The sequence below is a fragment of the Schistocerca piceifrons genome, chromosome 1, assembly GCF_021461385.2.
Source record: "Schistocerca piceifrons isolate TAMUIC-IGC-003096 chromosome 1, iqSchPice1.1, whole genome shotgun sequence".
In the NCBI taxonomy this organism is placed as follows: Eukaryota; Metazoa; Arthropoda; class Insecta; order Orthoptera; family Acrididae; genus Schistocerca; species Schistocerca piceifrons.
In genome coordinates this window covers 1,064,154,664-1,064,181,413 of record NC_060138.1, presented here as the reverse complement: position 1 = coordinate 1,064,181,413, position 26,750 = coordinate 1,064,154,664, and the positions used below count along the sequence as shown (strand labels likewise).

The 26,750-nt window shown below is 42.6% G+C and overlaps 1 protein-coding gene across 1 annotated transcript in view; it reads right to left on the bottom strand.

Moving 5' to 3' along the window:
* The window catches only part of LOC124754405 (SEC14-like protein 2), a 306,366-nt gene that overhangs the window by 164,167 nt on the left and 115,449 nt on the right, over nt 1-26,750 (bottom strand). The window contains exon 2 of the mRNA XM_047249026.1: nt 400-469. Coding sequence (XP_047104982.1) covers nt 400-469 — 70 coding nt within the window. The remainder of the gene's footprint in view (nt 1-399; nt 470-26,750) is intronic.

The following is a 26,750-nucleotide window of genomic DNA, read 5'->3' as shown; positions in this document are numbered from 1 at the left end:
TCAGCATCGCATACCAAAAAAATACTGCCGAATTCCTGTTCGAGTTTTTCATGCTATAAATGACATGATGTTGAATACATCTGCTAGTACTGGTGATGGACATGAGGCGACTGTGCTCCACTCTGATTACGTCATGGACTTCGTAAGTTGATTCTATTGGATAATTTGGTACAAAATTGCTGAGATACCAATAAATTTCAGCACTTTCTCAGCAGTTTCGTTTCCTTGGATAACTTATTTTTGTATTTTTTGCCTAATTTTTGGAAATCAGAAGAGCTCTGAGGCCACAGTGTGTCGCTGATCTTCTCCGAGGTACTCGCACTGTTTTAGGCTATTAATTATGGAGACAAAAGTTTAGTTTCTTGTGTACTGCCATTCTGATAGAGTACACTGACTTACCTCTGAGCCACCTTAGCAGGTAATGGTCATCGTGATGTGGTTGTCTGACGTCCGCGATGTTACGCCGCAGCTGCGAACAGAAACAAGGAAACGCGTTAATTGGGCAGTTCAAGGCAACTGTACATCGCCTGACAACTCTCATCTCTTTGTCAGTGGAATCTTTCCTCAGTCATCTCCCTCTCTCTCTCTCTCTCTCTCTCTCTCTCTCTCTCTCTCTATCCCACTCCCCCCCCCCCCCTCCCCGCTCGCCAACTCAACCACACAGATACACACTTGCACTCACCCGTTTGTGTGCAAGCAAGCAATGGAACACTTTTCATCACAATCATTACTATCAGCGGTCTGCCACCCACTGTTAGACAAAGAACTCTTCTCGAATTTTGCATCCATTACGGATCCATGTTGCTCCCGGATGTTTACTAATCTCACTGACCCATCTTCCACTAGGTCATCGTCTCGTTCTTTCCTTATGTCTTGGAACACGGCAAAGAGCTTCTCCCTTGCTGCGTCTAACACACTTTCACCTGACTACATGCCCTATTAACCCCATCGGATTTTCATTGCATATTGCCTTTTTCTCGCACGATATTCTGCCAGCCATGGATAAAGAGCAACAAGGACACTCCCTATTCCTAAATTTTCGGAAAGCGTTTTACACGGAGTCTCACTGCCCCGCTGCAAACTATTAACGAAGGTTCCAGCATACAGAATAGTTTGTCAATGGCTAGTATTCCTTAAGTAATACACTACTGGCTACTAAAAAAGCTACACCACGAAGATGACGTGCTACAGACGCGAAATTTAACCGACAGGAAGAAGATGCTGTGATATGCAAATGATTAACGCGTCAGAGCATTTACACAAGGCTGGCGCTGGTGGTAACACCTACAAAGTGTTGACATGAGGAAAGTTTCCAACCGATTTCTCATACACAAACAGCAGTTGATCGGCGTTGCCTGTTGAAACGTTGTTGTGATGCCTTGCGTAAGGAGGAGAAATGCGTCCCATCACGTTTCCGACTTTGATAAGGGTCGGATTGTAGCCTATCGCGATTGCAGTTTATCGTATCACGACACTGCTGCTCGCATTGGTCAAGATCCAATGACTATTAGCAGAATATGGAATAGGTGGGTTCAGGAGGGTAATACGGAACGCCGTGCTCGATCCCAACGGCCTCGTATCACTCACTAGCAGTCGAGATGACAGGCATCTTATCCGCATGGCTGTAACGGATCGTGCAGCCATGTCTCGATCCCTGAGTCAACAGATGGTGACGTTTGCAAGACAAAAACCACCTGCACGAACAGTTCGACGACGTTTACAGCAGCATGGACTATCACCTCAGAGACCACGGCTGTGGTTACCCTTGACGCTGCATCACAGACAGGAGCGCCTGCGATGGTGTACTCAACGACGAACCTGGGTGGACGAATGGCAAAACGTCATTTTTTCGGATGAATCCAGGTTCTGTTTACAGCATCATGATGGTCGCATCCGCGTTTGGCGACATCGCGATAAACGCACATTGGCGTATCACCCAGCGTGATGGTATGGGGTGCCATTATTACACGTCTCTGTTACCTCTTGTTCGCATTGACGGCACTTTGAACAGTGGACGCTACATTTCAGATGTGTTACTACCCGTGGCTCTAACCTTCATTCGATCTCTGTGAAACCCCGCATTTCAGCAGGATAATGCACGATCGCATGTTGCAGGTCCTGTACGGGCCTTTCTGGATACAGAAAATGTTCGACTGATGCCCTGGCCAGCACATTCTCCAGATCTCTCACCAATTGAAAACGTCTGCTCAATGGTGGCCGAGCAACTGGCTCGTCACAATACGGCAGTCACTACTCTTGATGAACTGTGTTATCGTGTTGAAGCTGCATGGGCAGCTGTACCTGTAAACGCCATCCAAGCTCTGTTTGACTCAATGCCCAGGCGTATCAAGGCCGTTATTAAGGCCAGAGGTGGTTGTTCTGGATACTGATTTCTCAGGATCTAAGCACCCAAATTGCGCGAAAATGTAATCACATGTAAGTTATAGTATAATATATTTGTCCAATGAATACCCATTTATCATCTGCATTTCTTCTTGGTGTAGCAATTTTAATGGCCAGTAGTGTAGAACCCATCACTATGAATGCCCAGAGACAAGGGTGTCTTCATGGATGCCCCACGGAAGTGTAACAGGACATTCTCTATCTATATACATCAACGATCTGACGGATAGCGTAAGCAGCCGATGTCGCTGTGGTGTCGTCGTTAAATGGCTGTTGGAGGATACAGTATGACTTAGACGGAATTTTTATCTTCAGTGTGATAAGTGGCAGCTTGTGCTACATATAGGATAATGTACGTTAATGCAGACGAGTAGGAAAATCAATCATGTGACGTTCGAATGCCGTATTAATAGTGTGCTACTTGACGTAGGCACATCGATTGGATATCTAGGCGTAACGTTGCAAAGCGATATGAAATGGAAAGAACACGTAAGTTCGGTAGTAGGAAAGGCGACCGGTCGACTATGTTTTTTGGGATGATTTTAGGAAAGTGTACCTCCTCTACACTACGTGATCAAGAGTATCCGGACACCTGGCTGAAAATGACTTAAAAGTTCGTGGCGACCTCCATCGGTAATGCTGGGGTTCAATACGGTGTTGGCTCACCCTTAGCCTTGATGACAGCGCCCACTCTCGCAGGCATACGTTCAATCAGGTGCTGAAAGGTTTCTTTGGGAATGACAGCCCATTCTTCACGGAGTGCTGCACTGAGAAGAGGTATCTATGTTGGTCGGTGAGGCCGGGCGCAAAGTCGGCGTTCCAAAACATCCCAAAGGTGTTTTATAGCAATCAGGTCAGGACACTGTGCACGCCGGTCCATTAAGGGATGTTATTTTCGTGTAACCACTCCGCCACTGGCCGTGCATTATGAACAGGTGCTCGATAGTGTTGGAAGATGCAATCGCCATCTCCAAATTGCTCTTCAACAGTGGAGAGGAACAAGGTGCTTAAAACATCAATGTAGGCCTGTGCTGCGATAGTTCCACGCAAAACAACAAGGGGTGCAAGCCCCCTCCATGAAAAACACGACCACACCATAACACCACCGCCTCCGAATTTCACTGTTGGGACTACACACGCTGGCAGATGACGTTTACCGGGCATTCGCCATACCCACACCCTGCCATCGGATCGCCACATTGCGTACCGTGATTCGTCACGCCACACAACGTTTTTCTACTGTTGAATCGTCCAATGTTTACGCTCCTTACACCAAGCAAGGCGTCGTTTGGCATTTACCGACGTGACGGGTTGCTTCTGAGCAGCCGCTCGACCATGAAATCCAAGTTTTCTCACCTCCCGCCTAACTGTCATAGTACTTGCAGTGGATTCTGATGCAGTTTGGAATTCCTGGGTGATAGTCTGAAGAGATGTCTGCCTATTACACATCACGACCCTCTTCAACTGTCGGCGGTATCTGTCAGTCAACAGACGAGGTCGGCCTGTACGCTTTTGTGCTGTACGTGTCCCTTCACGTTTCCATTTCACTATCACATCGTAAACAGTGGACCTAGGGATGTTTAGGAGTGTGGAAATCTTGCGTACAGACGTACGACACGAGTGATACCCAATCACCTGACCACGTTCGAAGTCCGTGAGTTCCGCAGAGTGTCTCATTCTGCTCTCTCACGATGTCTAATGACTACTGAGGTCGCTGATATGGAGTACCTGGCAGTAGGTGGGAGCACAATGCACCTAATGTGAAAAACGTATGTTTTTAGGGCGTCCGGATACTTTTGATCACATACTGTATGAAGGAGACCGCTCGTAGAACAAAAATACGACCCTTTCTTTAGTATTACTCGAGTGTTTGGGATCGTCACCAGGTCGAATTAGAGGAAGATATCGAAGAAATTCTGAAACGTGAAATCAGATTTGTTACCGGTAGGTTCGAACGACACGTGTTACTGAGATGCTTCGTGAACTCAGATAGGAACGCCTGGAGAGAAATCTACGCTCTTTTCGCAGAATGATGTTGAGAAAATTTAGAGAACCGTCATTTAAGGGTGACTGCAGAACGATTCTACTGCCACCAACGTACATTTGCCATAAGAGCAGCGAAGAGCAGATAACAGACATTAGGGGTAGTAAATACGTGTAGATAGCCGTTTTTCTGTTGCTCCATTTGCGAGTGGAACAGGATAGAGAATGAGCAGCATTGGTACAAAGTATTCTCATCCATTACGTTATGGAGGCTTGCGGGGTATGTACGTAGACGTAGATAATTACGTTTTTCACTTCAGCGTGCCAATTGATCATTTTTTCCCCGTCTTTCTCGTATATGACTGTGTCTCGCTGCTGTGAGTAGGAAGTGATAGCCAGCCTTGTAACCGAGCGGTTCTAGGCGCTTCAGTCCGGAACCGCGTTGCTGCTACGGTCGCAGGTTCGAATGCTGCCTCGGGCATGGATGTGTGTGATGTACTTAAGTTAGCTAAGTTTTAGTAGTTCTAAGTCTAGAGGACTGATGACCTCAAATGTTAAGTCCAATAGTGCTTAGAGCCATTTGAACCATTTTTGAACAAGTGATAATACACACTGATTTTAAACATTCACTTTCAGAAAGATGAGGAAGATTTGCTTTGAGGCTATTTACCTTACCAAAAACGCTCCTGGCCGCTTTTGGTGTTCTTGTTATTTATTTTTTACTGTCCATCTCCTCATTCTCCCCAGCCCCCCTAATTATGCAACCTCATCAACTGGTTGACCGTGACTTCATTGTTAATTTGTAAATTTTAGTTTCGGTGGTTTCGATATATATGTTATCCTTATACTATAATTGGTTTTCAGACCCGTTTGCTGCTTGAGATTCTTACATTCATTATTAATACTTCTCAGCCCTAGACGCAAGTAGTACAACCTCACCAGAAAAGGAAAGATGGTTTAGGTATACTTCCTTTTCCCAGTTCAGGAATCTGGAAACTTTGTCTGAGGTTGAACTGAATAGCTTTGTGCCATGGAAACTCGTTGGCTGAATATTCTTTCAATTCTGAATTTGCAATCAGTCTGAAGAAGTCTGGTGGAAACTGCAGCATTAATGAGTATATTCTTGAGTATATTAATATAAAGCTAATAAATGCATTGTTTCTCAAGAGCTGTTAATACATACGTTTTTGCAATCGAGTAAGACGTTTTCTCAAAATCTTTGTGAAACATGTCATACCGAAAGAATATCAACGTGTGCAAAGCAACTTTGCCTAAAATAGTTGGAAAAAGTGCTAAATGCGAAGCCAAACTGTGCCAAGGCACCGTAGTTTGACTTCCACGGATACGTCAACATTGCATAACGAGCTGGAACTGCGCTGTGCTGGCTCATTTTGGCTTCAGATGTCGCCCTTTTTGATCCTTTTTTCGGAAAATTTGACTAAATAATTTCGCCAAGTGTTATATTTCAGTGCATTCCTCTTTTCAAGATTCGCAAATGTAAATAAAATACTCAACTTTTTAAAAGACCGTCTCGGTTGGAATAAAGTTACAACCATTATCACACATGCTCGTCCGTATGTGTACTATCACCAGTCGATAATCTTTTATATATACATCTTTGCTTCGCAAGCCTCTTTACGGTATGTAGCGAAGGGTCTTTGTGTAATACTATCACTTCTCGTGGTGGCCGTGCGGTTCTAGGCGCTGCAGTCTGGAACCGCGGGACTGCTACGGTCGCAGGTTCGAATCCTGCCTCGGGCATGGATGTGTGTGATGTCCTTAGGTTAGTTACGTTTAAGTAGTTCTAAGTTCTAGGGGACTGATGACCTAAGATGTTAAGTCCCATAGTGCTCAGAGCCATTTGAACCATTTTTTCTCCCTTTTCCTGTTCCAGATGCGAGTGGTTCGCACGAAGAGTGATTCTCCATAAGCCCCCGAGTGAGTTCGAATCTGCCTAATTTTATCTTCATAATCTCTTCCCGAGAGCTAAGTAGCAGGAAGCAGGGGGAGCACTATACTGACTGATCCTTTAACGAATGTACGCCCTATGAACTTCAACAGTAAACCACAGCCTGGTGCAGAACGCCTCTCTTCCATCGTCTGCCAATGGAGTTGGTTGGGCATGTTCGTGATGCTTTTGTGCTTACTACGTGAATCTGCAACGAAACATGCCATTCTTCTTTGGATCGCATCTATTTCTTCTATAAGTCCTATTTGGTACGGAACCCATACTGGCGAGCAATACTATAAGAATGGTTGAGCGACGGTTTTGTAAGCTACTTCCTTTTTTGGTGGACTGTATTTCCTGAGGATCCTTCCAATGAATATCTGTCTGATATCTTCCTTGCCTGCGCTGAGTTTTACGTGGTCGCTCCTCTTCAAATTGCTCTGTACACAAGCTCATGGATATTTTGAGAATGTAAATGCTTCCAGTGTTATTCAGCAATCGTGTAACCATACAATAATGGATATTTCCCCATATTTATGAGCAGTTTATTACATTTGTTTATAATGAGAGGCACTTTGTCAATTCTTTACCAAGTGCCGAGCCTCTCCAGGTCTTCCTTCATTTTGCTACAAATTTCTAACGTTGCGACTGTTCTACATACAACGCTACCATCCGCGAAAAGCCTCGTGGAACTTTCGACATTATTCACTAGTTAATTTATACATACTGTGAAAAGTAATGGTCCTACAACATTCCTAGGGATATGCTTGAGGTTATTTTTACGTCTGAAGATTTCCCTTCGTTGAGAAATACGTGCTATCGTCTGCTTGCTAGAAACTCTTCTTGCTTCATTGTTAGACGTTCCGACCTTACACGGAACATCGTGTACAATTATTGATCATGCCTACAACACCCATGACAAGAACGAGTCTTCTAGCTTTTTAACAACTTTTCACTTTTCTGGTTAACCGCTATATTTCATTAATACAATTTTAGAGCCAAAATAATGTTGCTTATCACAGCTATTATCCAGACATTGCTTAGAACCAATAGGGACAGTAAGTCGCCATCATCCTGCCATAGACCGTAACAGGACAAATAAGATATATCGTTTTTACAGACCAGTATTTCTGTCAGAGCATTCATATAGTTTTTCGCATACGCAGGGTCGCAGGTTTCCTTTGAAACAAGGCAGGCGAGTAGTCCATGAAGCATCTCGATTTATGCAGAGATAAACGGCAACGCCTATTGCTGCGACGACGGGGTACATCTGAAGAGAACCTTCTAACAGAATAAAACTGCAAATGGTAGTCTACTCCCTATATATGGAAAAACAAGGATCCAAATTAATAGAGAAATAATAAAAAAATAAGTGTCTCCTCAGAATAATGGAAAAAATACATTTTTTATAGATTTTTAAGATGTTTTCAGCTGTGACAGAAACGTTAAATTTAATTTGTTAATAGGCATCCAAAAGAGAAATAAAACAGAATTTTTTGGTTTTTGTCTTATTATTTTAAATTCCAGCGTTATGTGTAGTGTAATACCTACCGAAGAAAATTCCCTAACGTAAGGTGATAGAAATTTCACGGATCCCATATTCGCATAGGTTGAATGACTATACTTTTTCGTAATTTTTTACTCCCATTTTCGTTTCTTCATCTGTGTAACTATTACAAACCTATTCGCCTCATGTAGGCGAATATTTAGATCCTTGGTGCAACAGACATCAACTACGAATGAACTTTGTGACAAAACAGACTTTTCGTTAAAATATTTGCTATAATTATGATGATGCTGCTGGTAATATTGCAATAAGTCTCATGTTCCAATAATACGAGAGTTCTCCCGAAGTACCTGTTCTTCAATACACACCACATATACTTTTTTTCTAGTCGATATTCTGCCGTCTATCAGAAAATTAAGGAGGCCTTTGGAGAAGGACTTGCAGAGTAATCGTCTAGATGAAAGTGTCGATGTAAGATCTAGCAGAAACTGTATCTTCCGTCGGTTTTTAGTAGAACAACAATATAGCAAATGAAAAGTTCTAATGTTCACATCTGATTTTAAAGCAGAACTAGATACAATAAAATTCATTGCCTCAACCGACGGCTACAGCTCAGTACTGATTGACCACATCTTGCATTATACCTGTCCTCCATATCCCATCTGCTGCCCCTTCCACTGTTTGCAAGAAGTGGTGTACATTACCATATCTAGGAGAGGTATCGCAGATCGTAGCAAAAACACTGAAATCCTGTATTTATAGACTTTCCTACAATGTTGAGAACACCACAGCACAGTGTATTATCAATACCAAAGATAAGATCCAGGTATTAGCCAACAGTGGGGTATATAAAATTATCTTTTCTGATTGTGACAAGATTTACATTGGTCAGTCAGGCAGAGACATAGCAACTAGGCTGACTGAACATGAACGCAGCTGGAGGTTGCAAAATTCTGACTCCACCTTTGCTGAGCATGTATCGCATAAGGGCCACAACTACCAGCAGACTCCCAAATCCTTCACTTAGCAAACAAAGGCGTAAAACTCAACATGCTGGAAGCCCTGGAAATTAACAAACATCTAGATCACCGTCCAGATCTAACCTTACATGACCAGACACAGCTTCCTGCTTCTCCTCTTCTAAACTTCACGAAATCCTCTTCGTTTTTCATTACTTTTCATACTCTCTGTTTCTACGTATACCCCCATTTTCCTGTATTCATTGAATTCTTTTATTTTATTGAAATTGTCTGTGTAATAATACAGACTGTAATTACAATTGTTAAGTCTTCCTTTAACGGGTACTTTTATTACTTTCCGTATTTAAATGTCTAGAAATTGTCTCATCAAGTACTGTTTTTCTTTTACTTGTATCATTTATTTAATGCAAATTGTTACATAGGCACAGTTTTGAGAATAATGTTAATGTTTTCCCTGTTTGTTCCGTTTACACTTGTATATTGTTAAACTCATAAAACTGTAGCACCAACCAACTCCACACTTAAAGTCTGATAAGTTCCACTGTAGCGATAGCTTACGAGCGTTTATGTGAATCATTTTTGTATTAATTCCAATGCCATTCTGACGATGTCCTGGAATCCATTCCAATAGGTTTCCTTCTAGTTTTGACCATTTTGCATTCAGTCCTGTATTTGTACATTTAGGCTTCCTCATTTTTTGAAGTTCTTTACTAGCCCGCCAATCTCGAATTGTTTTTTTTCCTGTTGGTTATTTTATATAAAAATGACTTTTTAAAATTCAGTAACACCACATTCTCAAAGATGGCATTTGCTGTGTGTTCCCTCCGCACTCCTACATTTTCCTGCATTTATTCACTTCTGTTTATCTTATTGATAATGTTTAAGTTCGTCATATAGGCCTATTCTACAGTTACATTGATAATTTTTTCTTTTAATTGGTTTGTGTATCACTCTTCATGTTTTATACTTCCTGAAATAACATTGTCAAGAACAAATTTTATTTTATTGGTTATCTTTAATAACAAACTGTTATGTAGGCTTGCTGTTCCAGTTTTGTGTTAAAGTTCTTCCTGTTTATTCCTTTTATATTTTTTTGCTATTCAACTGTCCAAGATGTTATTTACTGTGCGTTTCTGCTTCAGTCTAGATGTGGAAGTTCTTTTCCAATGTTGTTTACAAACATTGTAACTTCTTTGGCGACAATAGTCAGTAAACGTCTGAAGATGGTCTTGTAAGCCGAAAACCAGGTAACACTATAAAACCAACAGTGCATCAAAAACATTTAGGTGGCTGTAATCCTAATAAGTTCCATTGTAGCGATAGCTTACGAGTGTTTATTTGAGTCATTTTCCCAATATTTCCTCCGCGGAAGCTTGTCCCCGTAAAAGCCTCGCTTTATCTCCTGAGGGGAGGCCATTATCATCCGCTGCAGCGCTATGTTGGCTGCTGGCGCTAACTTCCGTGTTCATGGACTTAGCATGCGTACCAAAACCAAAATATCTCAGAAAATGCCACAGGAATATGAAGGGAAAACATTTTTTCATCGCTTTACTATTCAACATCGACAGAAAACCAGTGTGGAACTAAGTCAAATAGCGAATAAGGGCCAAAATAACAGAGCCGTTGCCATGGAAGGTGCTAAAACTAACTATAAAAACAAGTGAACATGAAAAAATGCGCTACATTGTTGTTCTTTCACGTAGTGCTGACGGTACTAAACTTAATCCAATGATCATTTTCAAGTGCAAAGTAATGCCAAAACCTCCTAAAAATACCTCCAGAAGGTGGTTTTCACGTATATGATAAGGGTTCGATGGACGAAGCTGCTATGAAATTATGGATTAACAAAGTGTGAGAGAGAAGGAAAGATGGTTTATTGAAGAAGAGTTCTGTTCTTGTGTTGGATCAGCTTAGCGGTCATTTGAAAAATTCTGTGAAAAAGGAGCTGAGACAGGGAAATACAGGGCTTGCTGTTATGCTGGGAAGACATGTCTTCGTAACTGTAAACTCATGATGTAAACAATTTAAACTGTATATGAGAGAGGAATAGAACAAATGGATAATGGAAGAAACCCAAGATGAATTTACGCCGAGGGGAGCTTTAAAACGACGTACAATCAAACGAGTCAGTGGATAAAACAGTCGTGGTGTTAGTGAGAGAAGATATTATTGTTAAATTTTCCAAAAAGTGCGGCGTGAGTAAAACTCTCGATGGCAGAGACGACCACATTATATATGGACAACGATGACGACGACGGTGAAGAAGAAGAAGAAGAAGAAGAAGAAGAAAGTTCAGATGACGATTTTCAGGGATCTTAAGGGTCAGTTCAGTTTTATAAACTAAGAATTTTTTCTAGTCTGGCATTGCAGTCTAATAATAAAAATGGTAAAAATTAAAAAAATGCTTAAAAATTAAGGTGCGTTTATAGCCCGTAGTGTCTTATAGTCCATAAAATACGGAGTGCTCTGTCTCTAATGATCTCATAATAGTCGGAATGTTATATCCTAATCTTCCTTCCTTTCCTCCAACCTGCTGACTTTTTCTTAAAGGACGTACTGAGAGTTTGGCTTATGCTTCTCTAGTGCATGGTGTGTGCTTTATCTCCCCGATCGGTTACTCTCAGGCGTGGCTGCCACTGAGGCAATGCGACATGCGACCCAACAAGCGATGAGACACAGAAGCAGCCTGCATCGGCGGAGCGCAAGGAAACAATGGAAGCGACTTAACTGGTTCACAGTGGGACGGCAGCGATACGTATCTCCATCGCTTCGAACGGCGCAACACGGAGTGCTGGTCGCTCCACGCAACTCGTACTGTCCGATGTATGGAAAGGGAAATTTCATGCCATCTGACGTGCTTAAAAAGTGTTTTAAGTAAATGAAAAAAACTACATACACATCTATAGCCAGTTTCTCAGTACGGTTTTACTTTTCGCGTAAAAAATTAAAATTTACTGTTTTGGGTTACATGCGTGAGTCTCTGTCATTCGGTTTTGAGGTAACTATTCGGTAAAAAATTATTTTTTCACATCTTGTAGTCTGATATCACAGCTTGATAATCCGTTTTGATGTTCCGCCGAACGAGTTACGACGGCACACTCTAAGCCGCGGCCGCGTGCCGCAGTGTGTGGAGCTGCCTTGTGTTTCTCTTTTTCGTGTGCTGCCGATACCAGCCGAAGCATTCATTCGTACGCGTGCTTTCAAGTTTGAAAGACATCTTCACACGGGAGAACTGTTAGAAGATAATTTTTTTCGTACAGATAGTTGGAATTCGAGTGTAGGAAAAGGGAGAGAAGGAAACGTAGTAGGTGAATATGGATTGGGGGACAGAAATGAAAGAGGAAGCCGCCTGGTCGAATTTTGCACAGAGCACAACATAATCATAACTAACACTTGGTTTAAGAATCATGAAAGAAGGTTGTATACATGGAAGAACCCTGGAGATACTAAAAGGTATCAGATAGATTATATAATGGTAAGACAGAGATTTAGGAACCAGGTTTTAAATTGTAAGACATTTCCAGGGGCAGATGTGGATTCTGACCACGATCTATTGGTTATGACCTGTAGATTAAAACTGAAGAAACTGCAAAAAGGTGGGAATTTAAGGAGATGGGACCTGGATAAACTAAAAGAAGCAGAGGTTGTACAGAGATTCAGGGAGAGCATAAGGGAGCAATTGACAGGAATGGGGGAAATAAATACAGTAGAAGAAGAATGGGTAGCTCTGAGGGATGAAGTAGTGATGGCAGCAGAGGATCAAGTAGGTAAAAAGACTAGGGCTAGTAGAAATTCTTGGGTAACAGAAGAAATATTGAATTTAATTGATGAAAGGAGAAAATATAAAAATGCAGTAAGTGAAACAGGCAAAAAGGAATACAAACGTCTCAAAAATGAGATCGACAGGAAGTACAAAATGGCTAAGCAGGGATGGCTAGAGGACAAATGTAAGGATGTAGAGGCCTATCTCACTAGGGGTAAGATAGATACCGCCTACAGGAAAATTAAAGAGACCTTTGGAGATAAGAGAACGACTTGTATGAATATCAAGAGCTCAGATGGAAACCCAGTTCTAAGCAAAGAAGGGAAAGCAGAAAGGTGGAAGGAGTATATAGAGGGTCTATACAAGGGCGATGTACTTGAGGACAATATTATGGAAATGGAAGAGGATGTAGATGAAGATGAAATGGGAGATATGATACTGCGTGAAGAGTTTGACAGAGCACTGAAAGACCTGAGTCGAAACAAGGCCCCCGGAGTAGACAATATTCCATTGGAACTACTGACGGCCGTGGGAGAGCCAGTCCTGACAAAACTCTACCATCTGGTGAGCAAGATGTATGAAACAGGCGAAATACCCTCAGATTTCAAGAAGAATATAATAATTCCAATCCCAAAGAAAGCAGCTGTTGACAGATGTGAAAATTACCGAACTATCAGCTTAATAAGTCACAGCTGCAAAATACTAACACGAATTCTTTACAGACGAATGGAAAAACTAGTAGAAGCCAACCTCGGGGAAGATCAGTTTGGATTCCGTAGAAACACTGGAACACGTGAGGCAATACTGACCTTACGACTTATCTTAGAAGAAAGATTAAGGAAAGGCAAACCTACGTTTCTAGCATTTGTAGACTTGGAGAAAGCTTTTGACAATGTTGACTGGAATACTCTCTTTCAAATTCTAAAGGTGGCAGGGGTAAAATACAGGGAGCGAAAGGCTATTCACAATTTGTACAGAAACCAGATGGCAGTTATAAGAGTCGAGGGACATGAAAGGGAAGCAGTGGTTGGGAAGGGAGTAAGACAGGGTTGTAGCCTCTCCCCCTTGTTGTTCAATCTGTATATTGAGCAAGCAGTAAAGGAAACAAAAGAAAAATTCGGAGTAGGTATTAAAATTCATGGAGAAGAAATAAAAACTTTGAGGTTCGCCGATGACATTGTAATTCTGTCAGAGACAGCAAAGGACTTGGAAGAGCAGTTGAATGGAATGGACAGTGTCTTGAAAGGAGGATATAAGATGAACATCAACAAAAGCAAAACAAGGATAATGGAATGTAGTCTAATTAAGTCGGGTGATGCTGAGGGAATTAGATTAGGAAATGAGGCACTTAAAGTAGTAAAGGAGTTTTGCTATTTGGGGAGCAAAATAACTGATGATGGTCGAAGTAGAGAGGATATAAAATGTAGGCTGGCAATGGTGGCAAGGAAAGCGTTTCTGAAGAAGAGAAATTTGTTAACATCCAGTATTGATTTAAGTGTCAGGAAGTCATTTCTGAAAGTATTCGTATGGAGTGTAGCCATGTATGGAAGTGAAACATGGACGATAAATAGTTTGGACAAGAAGAGAATAGAAGCTTTCGAAATGTGGTGCTACAGAAGAATGCTGAAGATTAGATGGGTAGATCACATAACTAATGAGGAAGTATTGAATAGGATTGGGGAGAAGAGAAGTTTGTGGCACAACTTGACCAGAAGAAGGGATCGGTTGGTAGGACATGTTCTGAGGCATCAAGGGATCACCAATTTAGTATTGGAGGGCAGCGTGGAGGGTAAAAATCGTAGAGGGAGACCAAGAGATGAATACACTAAGCAGATTCAGAAGGATGTAGGTTGCAGTAGGTACTGGGAGATGAAAAAGCTCGCACAGGATAGAGTAGCATGGAGAGCTGCATCAAACCAGTCTCAGGACTGAAGACCACAACAACAACAGTTGGAAAAGCCCTTATCTATGAGATTACACAATGAAATCGTAGTCAGTGGCAGCTGGGGCAATCTTGGGCGTGGAGGAAGAAAGTAGCCGAAATCAGAGAACCAGGTAAGGACTTGCTGTGGAATCTGTGCATCTCCTTATTTTCATTGCTGTAATTTCATATTCGCATAACAAATCTAAGGCCCTGGTCTGTGATTGTAAAATGTTAATCATATTATACAAACTACCTCATGGGAGGAGCCCCTATCTGAGATTCGGAAAGCGTCAACTGCTGGCATACAAATTGAGCAAGCCCCAGTTTCAGTACATTTAAACATGCATCTTGGAATAAAGTTTGTCTACAGTCGGTAAACTATATTATTTGCACACAGAATTCACCAGTCACTACAACAACATCGATGGCGACTGATCTAACTTCAGATGCGGCATTTCTTGTGATTACATCTGAAGCTGCATCACGTTCTACCTTACGATACAGAACAGTTGTAGCTTTTTAATTTTGAACCATTATTTGTATATGTACTTCAGTAAATAAAGTGGCACACTATGTCGTCTTACTGAAAATAAACTTTTCATGGTGGTGTTTTTAACGTCACTCGCTCTCTTTCACCATCTTACCTTCGCAACAAGAGAAACATCAAGTTGAAAATTTGTGCCCTGCTTCTCAGGATAATGGATACCAGTAGCTCGAAAAAGTGGAAACTCTCTGGACTCATTCTGTAGCATTCGTGGAATTTGTGTTCCCGTTGAGAGAGTTGACGAAACACCACAGCCGAACTATGTTTCATATTAACAGTTACACCCAGAACTTCCTTTTTCAGTTTTTCAGTTTTAAATAATGATGTGTCGAAATAACTCCTCTTCAGAATATCCCATGATTGCGGCTGAGACAGGAACGTGATTTGTGCGGTCTTGTGGTTTGTCATAATGCAAGCTGCATTCCATTGAACAGGAGAGTCGCGCCGACAAGCGTCACGTCGCGCGACCTTTAGTGCAACGTGTCGTATCGCATAATGTATGAAGCGCACCTTAAGTGCGTAAGGCTCGTGATGCGCTTGAAATGCCGGTAAGACTAACGCAGTGAGTGCAACATAACGTGCTGCATTCTTCGTATTCAAATGGTTCAAATGGCTCTGAGCACTATGGGACTTAACTTCTGAGGTCATCAGTCGCCTAGAACTCAGAACTACTTAAACCTAATTAACCTAAGGACATCACGCACATCCACGCCAGAGGCAGGATTCGAACCTGCGACCGTAGCGGTCGCGCGGTTCCAAGACTGTAGCCCCTAGAACCGCTCGGGCACCCTGGCCGGCCTTCGTAGATTACTTGGAAAAAAGCAGGACCGTAAATGGCTCCTATTATGTTCTATTACTGGATCGTTTAAAACTTTCTCTGGCTAAACAAAAGACCAAAGTTGGCCCACAAAAAAGGTAATACATCATGCCACACGTCAGCGATAACAATGGCAGAAGTGCATAAACTAGTCTTTGAACTGGTTCCTCATCTAGCCTATTCACCAGACTTAGCCCCAAGTGACTTCTTCCTGTTCACCAGCTTAAAACTTTAGCTTGCTGAGAAGAAATTATCATCAAATGAGGAAGTCGCAGTCAACGAGTGCTTTGCACAGTTTGACAGAACCTATTTTACCGATGGGATGAAAAAGCTGCAGGATGGCTGCTTCAAGTGTATACCCCTCAGAGGACACCATATCGAGAGGTAAGATTAGCTGTTTGCGAAACAAACGTTTTTATTGCTTTTTACTAGACTTATCAAACCACCCTCTTGTATTCCTCAGACAAGAGCATTACGGCGGAAGAGACGGAGATACGAGGGACAGTGTACGGCAGAGGAGACAGAGTGAGTGGAAATCTCTGCGCTTGTCTGCATGCAGCCAAAATAGCGGTGAGTAATGTGCTGAAACGCGATCAAAGAGTCGAATGGCACAGATATATTCAACACGCGCAAGATCAACAGTTCCAGACGCCATGAGAGTTCTTTAGAACGACCTTGCACGTAAGGTTGCTGTAATCAACAGTCGTAAGTATAAGGCGTTTGTTCAAGTTTCTTTTTCATGCTAAAAGGGAAGAGCTTTTTATGTTTTTGCATGACATGGAGAGAGGCTGATGCTTTCTTCCACACTACAACTATGTGCGCAGCCCAGTTTAACTTTTCATCTGTTGTTGCCCCAGACTCTTTACCGAGAGAAAGAGCGAGACAATTCTGAATTTCTGTTAATCACTGGTTACAGCGAATCCAATCGTTGGTTGCCTTTGTGTCAAATTTCTATCCATTATAATTCCTGGACATATGGCGTAGATTCTCCACTTGATTGCTGTTCCAAATAATACCAACTGCCGGATCTGCGGTGCTCGTCTTCCGGCGAAAATGACTGATTTGCTCTTCATGGCGTAGAAAGCTACTTTTCATTTGGATTATCAGGTTTCAAATTCCTGACATGCCATCTGTAATCTTTAATGCTCCGCGTCATGATGATGGTTGCAAGTACATAAATAGTTTGTTCGACCCTTAGAGTTTTCAGAGGCTTGATGAATAAATCCGTTCAGTGCGCCCTCACAGCTGAACACTGCGGCATCCTGGCTTCGATTCCTCTGATTTTTGCTACTGAGTCTTCATTGCAAACGTAAAGGTTCTGTCCTAGAGGTATGAAGCCACTAGCGCAATGCAGGTTCTCGTGAAGCCAAATTCTCGTAGTTTCCATAGTCCTTGTTTGCCAGACTCCATCGGTTGCTAAGTTTGTATTGCATTTATAAAATATACTATGAAGTAGTAGGGGAGCGGGGGAGCAGCATTAACGAAACATGAAGCCTGCACGTTACGAAAGTATTCGCCACAGCGAAGGACAAAAAGAAGATTAAGGTTTAACATTGTCCCGAGAGCGACGAGATCGTTACAGGCACGGCACAAGCTCAGATAGGACAAGCACAGGGAACAAATCGGACCTTTATTCTGCAAAGAGACCATCCAGGCATCCGCTGAAATCGGCTTAGGGATACCACGACTAATTTAAATCTGAGTGACCAGATGGGTATTTGAAGCCGGCTCCTCCCGAAAGCGAGTCCAATACCTCGAACAATTCGCGATCGCACTCGGTACGACTGGAAGGGTTTGGGGAATCACATACCTCAGACTTAGTCAAGCGAGCGTCGTGTTGGCTGTGGGGTAGCCGTCCGACGCAGGACGGAGACAAGACGCCTGATATGACCGCTTTTGATCACGGCCACCTTGTGGGTGCACAGCAAAGGGGATCTCCATTTCTACGATTGTGCAGACGCAGAACTTTCTCACGTGCAAGCATATTAAAACTATAGCGCGAGTATCTCTATTTGTGGAAGATCACTTCCGTCAAAGTGATTTACCAGGGACAAAAAAGGGTTGATGATATGGGCCCCGCCAACTATAACGGGCCGTAACAGGGGATGGACGAGCCCTAGAGCAGCAAATCACTCGCCAGTTTGCTGTTAGACATCGACTCAGGACTAAGAGTCTTGCCTTTCAGAGGCACTCTCACGCTATAGAAGCCCCTGTTACCCGCATATCACAAGGATCAACGATTGGCATGGATGCACGAACATTGCAACTGAACGCTCGAAGCGTGTATAAAGCTCGCCTCATAATTCGCGCTACTTATTACTTCACGCCGATGCTTGTGACGAACGCATTAACGCACTCCACTTGCCAACATGGCACCGTTTAGACGGTGAGGGAGTTCTTTTGTGTCATAGGATGAAATGGAGCCGCTGATAGCCCTTCATTCCCTTTCAGTGGCAGAGATACAGATACATACAGTCCAGTGCCCTGTATCACTTTGTTGACCTTCAGCAAGACAGTGCATCACCCAGTCGCTCCAGAAATGCCAATGTTATAACGGTTTGTGGACGCACTGTTAGAAATCGGCGTTCATGTGTTGACGCCCACGCCATTTGATACCAGTCCTGTTGAGAATATCTTTGACATCGTCGAACGAGAACTGTGCGTTTTGAACTCAATTCCTGTCAGTCTCTCTGAGGTGGGGGCGATGGTTAAGTGGTCATGGACAAGACTGGCTCTCCAAAGCTGTCATTCTCTCGTGGAATCCATACAACGAGGCATCCCCTCATAAGGGGGAAAAGGATTGCTACATGCTCCAACTACGGTGTTTTTATTTCACTACTTCATGAGAACATAATTGGCTGTTTTATCCAGCCCAGATGCTAAATATTCCAGTAAGATGTATCGGTTTGTTGCTATCGTAACTGAACGTACGTATAATACGTACTGAGATTTTCTATAGGCTTGTTGCATCCACAACATCTGCTGAAAACTGCAAGCGCACACAGGATTGTAGTTTTCTTGTGCCAAATTGCTGTCTAAAGAAGCAGTCCTACGGCGCTCTTATACGTCAATGTAGAAGAAAGTCCCTAGTTTTGAAAAAAAGCGATAAATTTCAGAAAAGAATAGAACAGGGAAAATGAACCACTTGGATATGCCACCTTTAGCTACGAAGTGGAGCAGACGATTATCTGCTGCAATATGGGTTTATTATGAAGAGGGCGAGAGAAGTAATGTGTGCACTATTTGCAAGTACTGCACTACAAGAGAATCCGTGCACTTTTGGCTATACGAATATATCTGAACGTGCTTTGCATGTAGTGATTCTGTTCCTTTGACACACATCTATCTTTTTGTTTCTGATTTGTCGCTTGGGAGACAGGACACAGGTATGTGTTTTGACGAATCAGTCTTTATCGATTCGAACATCAAAGATTTTAAGTGTGCTTGTGTCGTAATGATTTCTTACCGACCGTCGGAATCTTGCTGTCGAATGTGAGAAACTGTTTTGTACTACTTCATACACAATGGTGAAGAGACTTGGGCTACAAAATGGTGCAGCAGCTGTCGTCGTAGGGAAGCTGGACAGTAGCAGAAATGATTAGCGAACACGTAAATAAAGTAAGCAGAAAATTTACTTAACTTGTAGCCCTCTCTAAGCGATTGCAAAGAAAGGACGAACACCAATAAAGTCCAGCTTTTACAAGAAATAAAGATTGTCGTGTAGACTCAGGCTCATGCTACTAATGCACTAGCGAACTGTCGAAAGCTGACTAATACTGAAGACTGCCACTGAGACTGGGCTAGATAGCTGCCGTCGGCCGTCTTATATTGAAGCGGAAGAGGGCGTTCTTAGTGAGAGCAGATGAAGGCATGGCGCAATGGGCACTCATAATTGGATCCGCCGGGTCCCCGCATAACGCAGCATGTCATTCTCAATGGAGAGAAGTCTTCCGAAGTAAGAGTGATTTCAGCTGTGCCGCACGGGAGTGTCGTAGGACCGTTGCTATTCAGAATATGCATAAATGACCTTGTGGATAACATCGGAAATTCACTGAGGCTTTTTGCGGATGATGCTGTAGTATATCGAGATGTTGTAACAATGGAAAATTGTACTGAAATGCAGGAGGATCTGCAACGAATTGACGCATGGTGCAGGGAATGGCAATTGAATCTCAATGTAGACAAGGGTAATGTGCTGCGAATACATAGAATGAAAGATCCTTTATCATTTAGCTACAATATAGCACGTCAGCAACTGAAAGCAGTTAATTCCATAAATTATCTGGGACTAGGCATTAGGAGTGATTTAAAATGGAATGATCATATAATGTTGATCGTCGGTAAAGCAGATGCCAGACTGAGATTCATTGGAAGAATCCTAAGGAAATGCAATCCGAAAACAAAGGAAGTAGGTTACAGTACACTTGTTCGCCCACTGCTTGAATATTGCTCACCAGTGTGGGATCCGTACCAGATAGGGTTGATAGAAGAGATAGAGAAGATCCAACGGAGAGCAGCGCGCTTCGTTACAGGATCATTTGGTAATCGCGAAAGCGTTACGGAGATGATAGATAAACTCCAATGGAAGACTCTGCAAGAGAGACGCTCAGTAGCTCGGTACAGGCTTTTGTTGCAGTTTCGAGAACATACCTTCACCGAGTAGTCAAATGGTTCAAATGGCTCTGAGCATTCTGAGGTCATCAGTTGCCTAGAACTTAGAACTGTTTAAACCTAACTAACATAACGCAATCACACACATCCATGGCAGAGGCAAGATTCGAACCTGCGACCGTAGTGGTCGCGCGGTTCCAGACTGAAGCGCCTAGAACCGCTCGGTCACAACGACCGGCCCACCGAGTCTCTCCTATGTATATCTCGCGAAGACACCATGAGGATGAAATCAGAGAGATTAGAGCCCGCACAGAGGCATACCGACAATCTTTCATTCCACGAACAATACGAGACTGGAATAGAAGGGAGAACAGATAGAGGTACTCAAAGTACCCTCCGCCACACACTGTCAGCTGGCTTGCGGAGTCTGGATGTAGATGTAGACCGCTATCGGCGTCTGTCGGAAACGTGCGCTTCTGTGAGGGTGAGGGTGATATAGATTTACGATATCGGAGAAGCCAGCAGTTCGCTTCTGACACAGTACTGACCGAACATTATGTTCTAAAGAGGGAAAAAAACGGTTATTAATGGAGACATTTAACTATAACTGTGAATAGCACAGTAATTTAACACAGAGGGTGGGCGGGGTAGGGAAGGAGAGAGGAATAGTTTAACCTTGACAATGTAACTGAATTTTCAGGGAAACATTGGATAACGAAGGTCAAATATGAGCATTTCAAAGCTGTCGTTCTGAAATGTGCTGTTTTTTCGTGAAGACCTTGTACACTCAGCCGCTTGCAGAATCATAAAAGCAAGCCCTTGGAACAAGAAATCAGTTTCCAGCTCCGACTGTAGGTTTCTGACGACCTTGGCAGAGCTGGCGCGGCCTGTTTCCGTAAGCGTGCCGGGCAGAACAAGTCCAGTCAAGGCGCCGCGGCGACTTCTTCCGATCTGTACCGGTCACAGCCGCCGAAGCCACAACGTGAAGGCACAGATTGGCGCGTCCTCTAAGGGAGCGATTAAAGGAGGAAGTAGTTAATATCAGCCCGATATCGGGTAAACGTGTCGCTCTGCGTCAGGAACGGAGAAATTCATCGTTTAGAGCCAAAGATTCGTTGCAAGCAAGAAAAATGAACTGGAAAGGCGTAGTACCGATCGAGCAGAAACGACAAGCGTTCCACGCAAGAGCCGTGAGACAGCAAAGAGAAATCAATGCTCCATACTGAGTCTGGGTAAAGAAGTCGCAGAAACAAGGGATTGAAAAGCAACAGAGTAGTACAATTGTAAACACCTTGTGCTATTAAACATGGAGGATAATGTAGCAGATGCCTCTTCTACTTGAGGCAAAAGGGTTAGCCTAGGCGAAATTCATCGGGTTTCAAAGAAAAATGCGAACGAACTTCATCTTCATGACAACGGAAGACCTCATACAAGTCAACGTACCGCAGAGGAGCTCACAAAACTTCATTTGGCATTTCATCCTCATCGACCCTTCAGCCCAGATCTCGCACCTTCGGACTTCCGTTTCTTGGCCCAATGCAGGATGGACTCTATGGGAAGCAGTGTGTGGATGATGAGGAGGTTACTGATGCAGCAAGACGGCTGCGACGTCGACCTGTAGAGTGGTACAATGTGGGCATAACAGACCTTCCCAGTAAGGTGGGTTAAGGTCTTCGCATTATACGGAAATTATGTTGAAAAATAGAGTGTTGTAGCCAAAAGAGGCGGGAATTATATGCTGTGTTGGAATTCCGAAAAAAATCAACCTCCATTCAGGAAAATAATTATGTTACGTTACTTACTGAACGCCCCTCATAGATTAAAAATCCTCCCTCGTTTCTTGCGTGCACGCTAGATGGCAGGTCTGTGGCGGCACTGTACAAGATGGCGGCAATGCAGGAGACGAGTTTTGGTATCTCAGAATATGCGAAGTGTTCCACGGTTACGAGCTTCTCTATGCATTCAGACGCAAATACGAAAAAAGCTGCACCTAGTCACCGAAGCGTTTTTCATTGCTTTCACCAGTTTAGTGATACTGGTTGTCTGTGTAAAGGGAAAAGCATGGTGTAACAACATTTCTCAGAGGAAATCGTGGAGCGCGTAGGATTGAGCTTCGTGTGCGGCCCACGGTTCGTGCAAACCGCGAACTGTACATTTTGCAGAAACAGTGTGGAATATTTTGGGGCGACGTTTGCATTTCAAATCCTACCGTTTACAGCTGTTACAACAGCTGACTCTACATGATTAGCCCACTGACTGGGCTTTTGTACCCGAAAGCAGCGAGCTATAAAAGATGATGACTTCGCAGTGACATTGACATTCAGCGACAAGGTGACTTTCTACATGTCGGGAAACGTGAATCGTCACAGTGTGAAAGTGTGGGCTACTGAATTGCTGCATGTCTGTGTGGAGTTGGAAAGGGTTGTGGCAATGGTGAATGTCTTCTGTGTCATATCCAAGACAAAGGTTCAGGGCTAATTTTTCTTCATCGAACAGATGGGAACAAGTACCGTGTACTGGGGTAGGTTGCAGCTGTAGTTCTTGTCACAACTTACTGTTGACTACTCGACTTTCATCTTTTAACAGGACAGGGCTCCACCTCACTCGAGCACAGTTGTCCTCGCCTTTTTCAGCTGCGAACTGCCACGTCGCTGGATACTGCCATGGACCCCAGGTCGCCAGATCTCATGCCATGTGATTTCTACCTGTAGGCTTATGTTAAGGACGAAGTTTATGCACCCTCCAATACCAACAACTCTGTAGGCACCGCAGCAGTGCATCACTACTGCTGTGACGCACATTGATGGAAACATGCTCAGGCATAGCGCCGTATACCGATCTTGCCTTGGAGGCGGTTAAGTGGGAGATGTGTCTCAGAGCTGGAGAGTGACAGATGGTGACGCGAGACTGGACGCGCACGTAGTTGATGTATCAGCCGATAGAGGACAATATAGGATAGGAGACGGATTTAGTTTCGATTGTGCCCACTAGAGTGCACTAAAGTAATAGAATGTTTTTTATAAACTGTTTTAGTATTTTCATTAAGTGTTGTTACGTCTTTGACGAGGGGTTAAAGGCGCTACAGTCTGGAACCGCCCGACCGCTACGGTCGCAGGTTGGAATCCTTCCTCGGGCATGGATGTGTGTGATGTCCTTAGGTTAGTTAGGTTTAAGTAGTTCAAAGTTCTAGGGGACTTATGACCACAGTAGTTGTGTCCCATAGTGCTCAGAGCCATTTGAACCATTTATCATGTCTTTTTGTGTAGATAAAATGTTATAAATGTATTTTAGCAGTATGAATGATGCGTGAGTGTGGTTTAAGGTTAGTTTGAAAATAATTGTTTAACGGGTTATGTAGTGGGATTTAGTGTGGGAACATTTCGAAGAAGTATGGATGTGGACAAAGGGGTTTTTGTACAATAGATTTGTAAAGTAAGTTTATGGTAAAGGGAAAGTTAATTCAGGTATAAATAACAATAGTAAATAACTTTATGCATAAACAAAACTTCAGCATGTTAGATAATTACGTCGGTGTAAAGTGCAGTCGTTAGGTTTACTATTTTGCGATTGGTTATTGATGAAAAGCGCGGACTGACGCGGGAGAATGTTGTTTTGCTATTGGCTGTTGAATAAACTGACCAATGGTAAAGCAACAAAGCGAACAAAGAAATTATTGCTGAAAGCCAAAGACGTCGGAGCACAACTAACTGAAGCACACATTTACGGCATCAGTCTTCTCTATGAGACAATACACAGACATGTGGGATTTAACACAGGTCACTGTATCGCAGTACGGTCAAATGTATGCCATTACTATTTCATCTCTTGGCGACTGAATGCTGTTGAAAATTATCGATTTTTAACATCACGAACTGAACTGGTTATTTTTGTTCACTGCACCTAGCGCAGGCGATCTTTGCTATACATGCGGGGGCTAATACTTTTCTGTTAGTTTTGCCTTTAACGATAAGGTTCGCTCCGGAGAGCAAAGTAGATTGACCATATACGTTACATGAAACTAAGCGTGGGTGCTCAGTATAAATGTTTACGAGCTACAGGAATCCGAAATGATGTTTGATGACTGCAGTATCGTCGAAAGACGCATGGCTATCGATGCTGTACTTTGAAGGGTTCAGCTAGAGTGACAATTACGTTTTTTATGTACAAACCACCCTTCAATTACGCTGGGAACCTTGGAGAGGACTCTCGATTCCTGAGGCTTCAGGAAAATTTACGTTGCGCGCTCTCAAATGGCAGTTATGCAGTGGCGCAAAGAAGACGCAGTTAAACGGCGGTTCCTTTATAAGGTAATATAGGGACATTAACGGGCAGTGGCCATAAACCATTCTATGTGTGACAAAGTCAAACTGATAATTGACGTCTATCTTCAAGTATCGATATGGGTAGCTCACACAGAGCAAAACCATGTAGTTGAGTAATCGTTTTTAACTATTGCTACAATAGCTTTGTGTTGCTACAGCGCCTCTGCCTGAGAGAACTTGCAAAAGATACATGCATTGTAAGTTGAAGAGCGTTGAATAGCGGATGTATTTTGAAGAATGCTCAGAAAATTTTCTTTATAAGTATGATATCAGATTGTTGGAATTGCAGTATGGATATTTTTGATGCAATTATGGAGAGAGAAGCTAAGGAGATTATTTGTGAGTTTTTCTGGAATGTTGAGAGACTGAGGTAAGCACGCAGGCGCGTAGCATTGTTTTGGGTTATTGAGATTGTAGTAACAAAGCTCAAATAGTAGGACTGTTATATGGCTTGACTGACAGAAGGTGAGATACCCCTTGGTTAAAGTTATTTCTTAAAGTCATGTTATGAAGAGACTATTGTAAATATTCAGCTGATTTTTAAAGCATTAGTTTTTAATATAGAGCTTCATTTGAATTTTGTCAGATGTCACTTCTTACCAGTAAAAATTCCCACTCTTCGTACAGTTAATTATGTATGTACGCACAATGCCCTTTGTGGTACAGAATTTTCAGTTACATTTTAAATGCTGCTTTGCCGCTGTACGCTATGAGCTGCTTTTGAGAAATCCAAAAAAATATTTTTCAACGCACGAGGTACGTGAAAATTCAGTTTAGGACCAGGAATTTTCTTTGTAAGTTGAGCTGCGCATTTATTTCATAAGCCAGGTTACATTGAGGGCAGCACTGCATTTCTATAGAAACAATTATCTTCAGTTTGTAGCCAGTGTTGAGCAAATCATATTAAGTTTTTGTATAATTCAGCATACTTAGAGTTTGGCACCGTAAACGACTAAGTTAGGGATTAGTTTGTTTGGTAACCATTTCTGGGAAGTTTTGGTAGACAGTTTCAGGAAGATTCACTCAGATAGAGAGAAGCAGACAAGTTATATCTGCACATACACAGCAAGTCGCCAATCTATGCGTCACTTTGAAATCTTCTCAGTATTTGATTGAATATTAGTGGACATTTTCAACATATTGCTTTGTTATAAACAACTGCATCGTTTGCAAAAGTCTGAGATTACTATGAATCTTGCTTCCAAGGTCATTAATATACAATATAAACAGCCAGGGTCCCAACATATTTACCTGGTGCACAGTTGAAGTTACTTTTATTTCGATCAGTGACCTCCTCACGAAAGATATCACGCTGTGTCCCGCCTACCGGCAAATAGTAAGTCCAATCACAAATTTGTTTTTATGCTTCGTTTGATCACATTTTTTTTGACAAACTTTGGCATAGCACCAAGCCAAATGCTTTTTGGAAGTAAAGAAATACTGCATCTTCATGACTTGTTCGATCCATGTTGTGCGAGAAAAGTATACCCTGAGCTTCCGTTAGCATTTGGAAGTATGTTATTCGCCGAGAGGTGGTTACAACGGTGCAAAATATAGTAGTACTGAAGAATGTCATACGCACGGAAAATTCATATCTCGCATTGTGATTGCGCAATGGACGTGCGTGTGCTTGGAGATTCTCAGCTGAGTGTTCCTCCCGTACTACATTGTTTCATCTGTCAAATCTAACGGGGATGCCATTACGGTATGCCACTAATGTTTATGAATTGACCCTTATTCACCTAATTCAATTTTCTGATATACAATTGCTAATACGTACGAGGAAGTGGTGGATCATTGAAAAAGGTAACCCAGATCTGTGGAGCAACCAACTGGAACACTGTAGGAATTTTCGAATAAGGTACAAAGTCAACTGACAACTAACTAAACCGAGAGAATGCGATTAAAGAACTGTACGGTGCTGTCGTATAACGCTATTTCAGTGGGG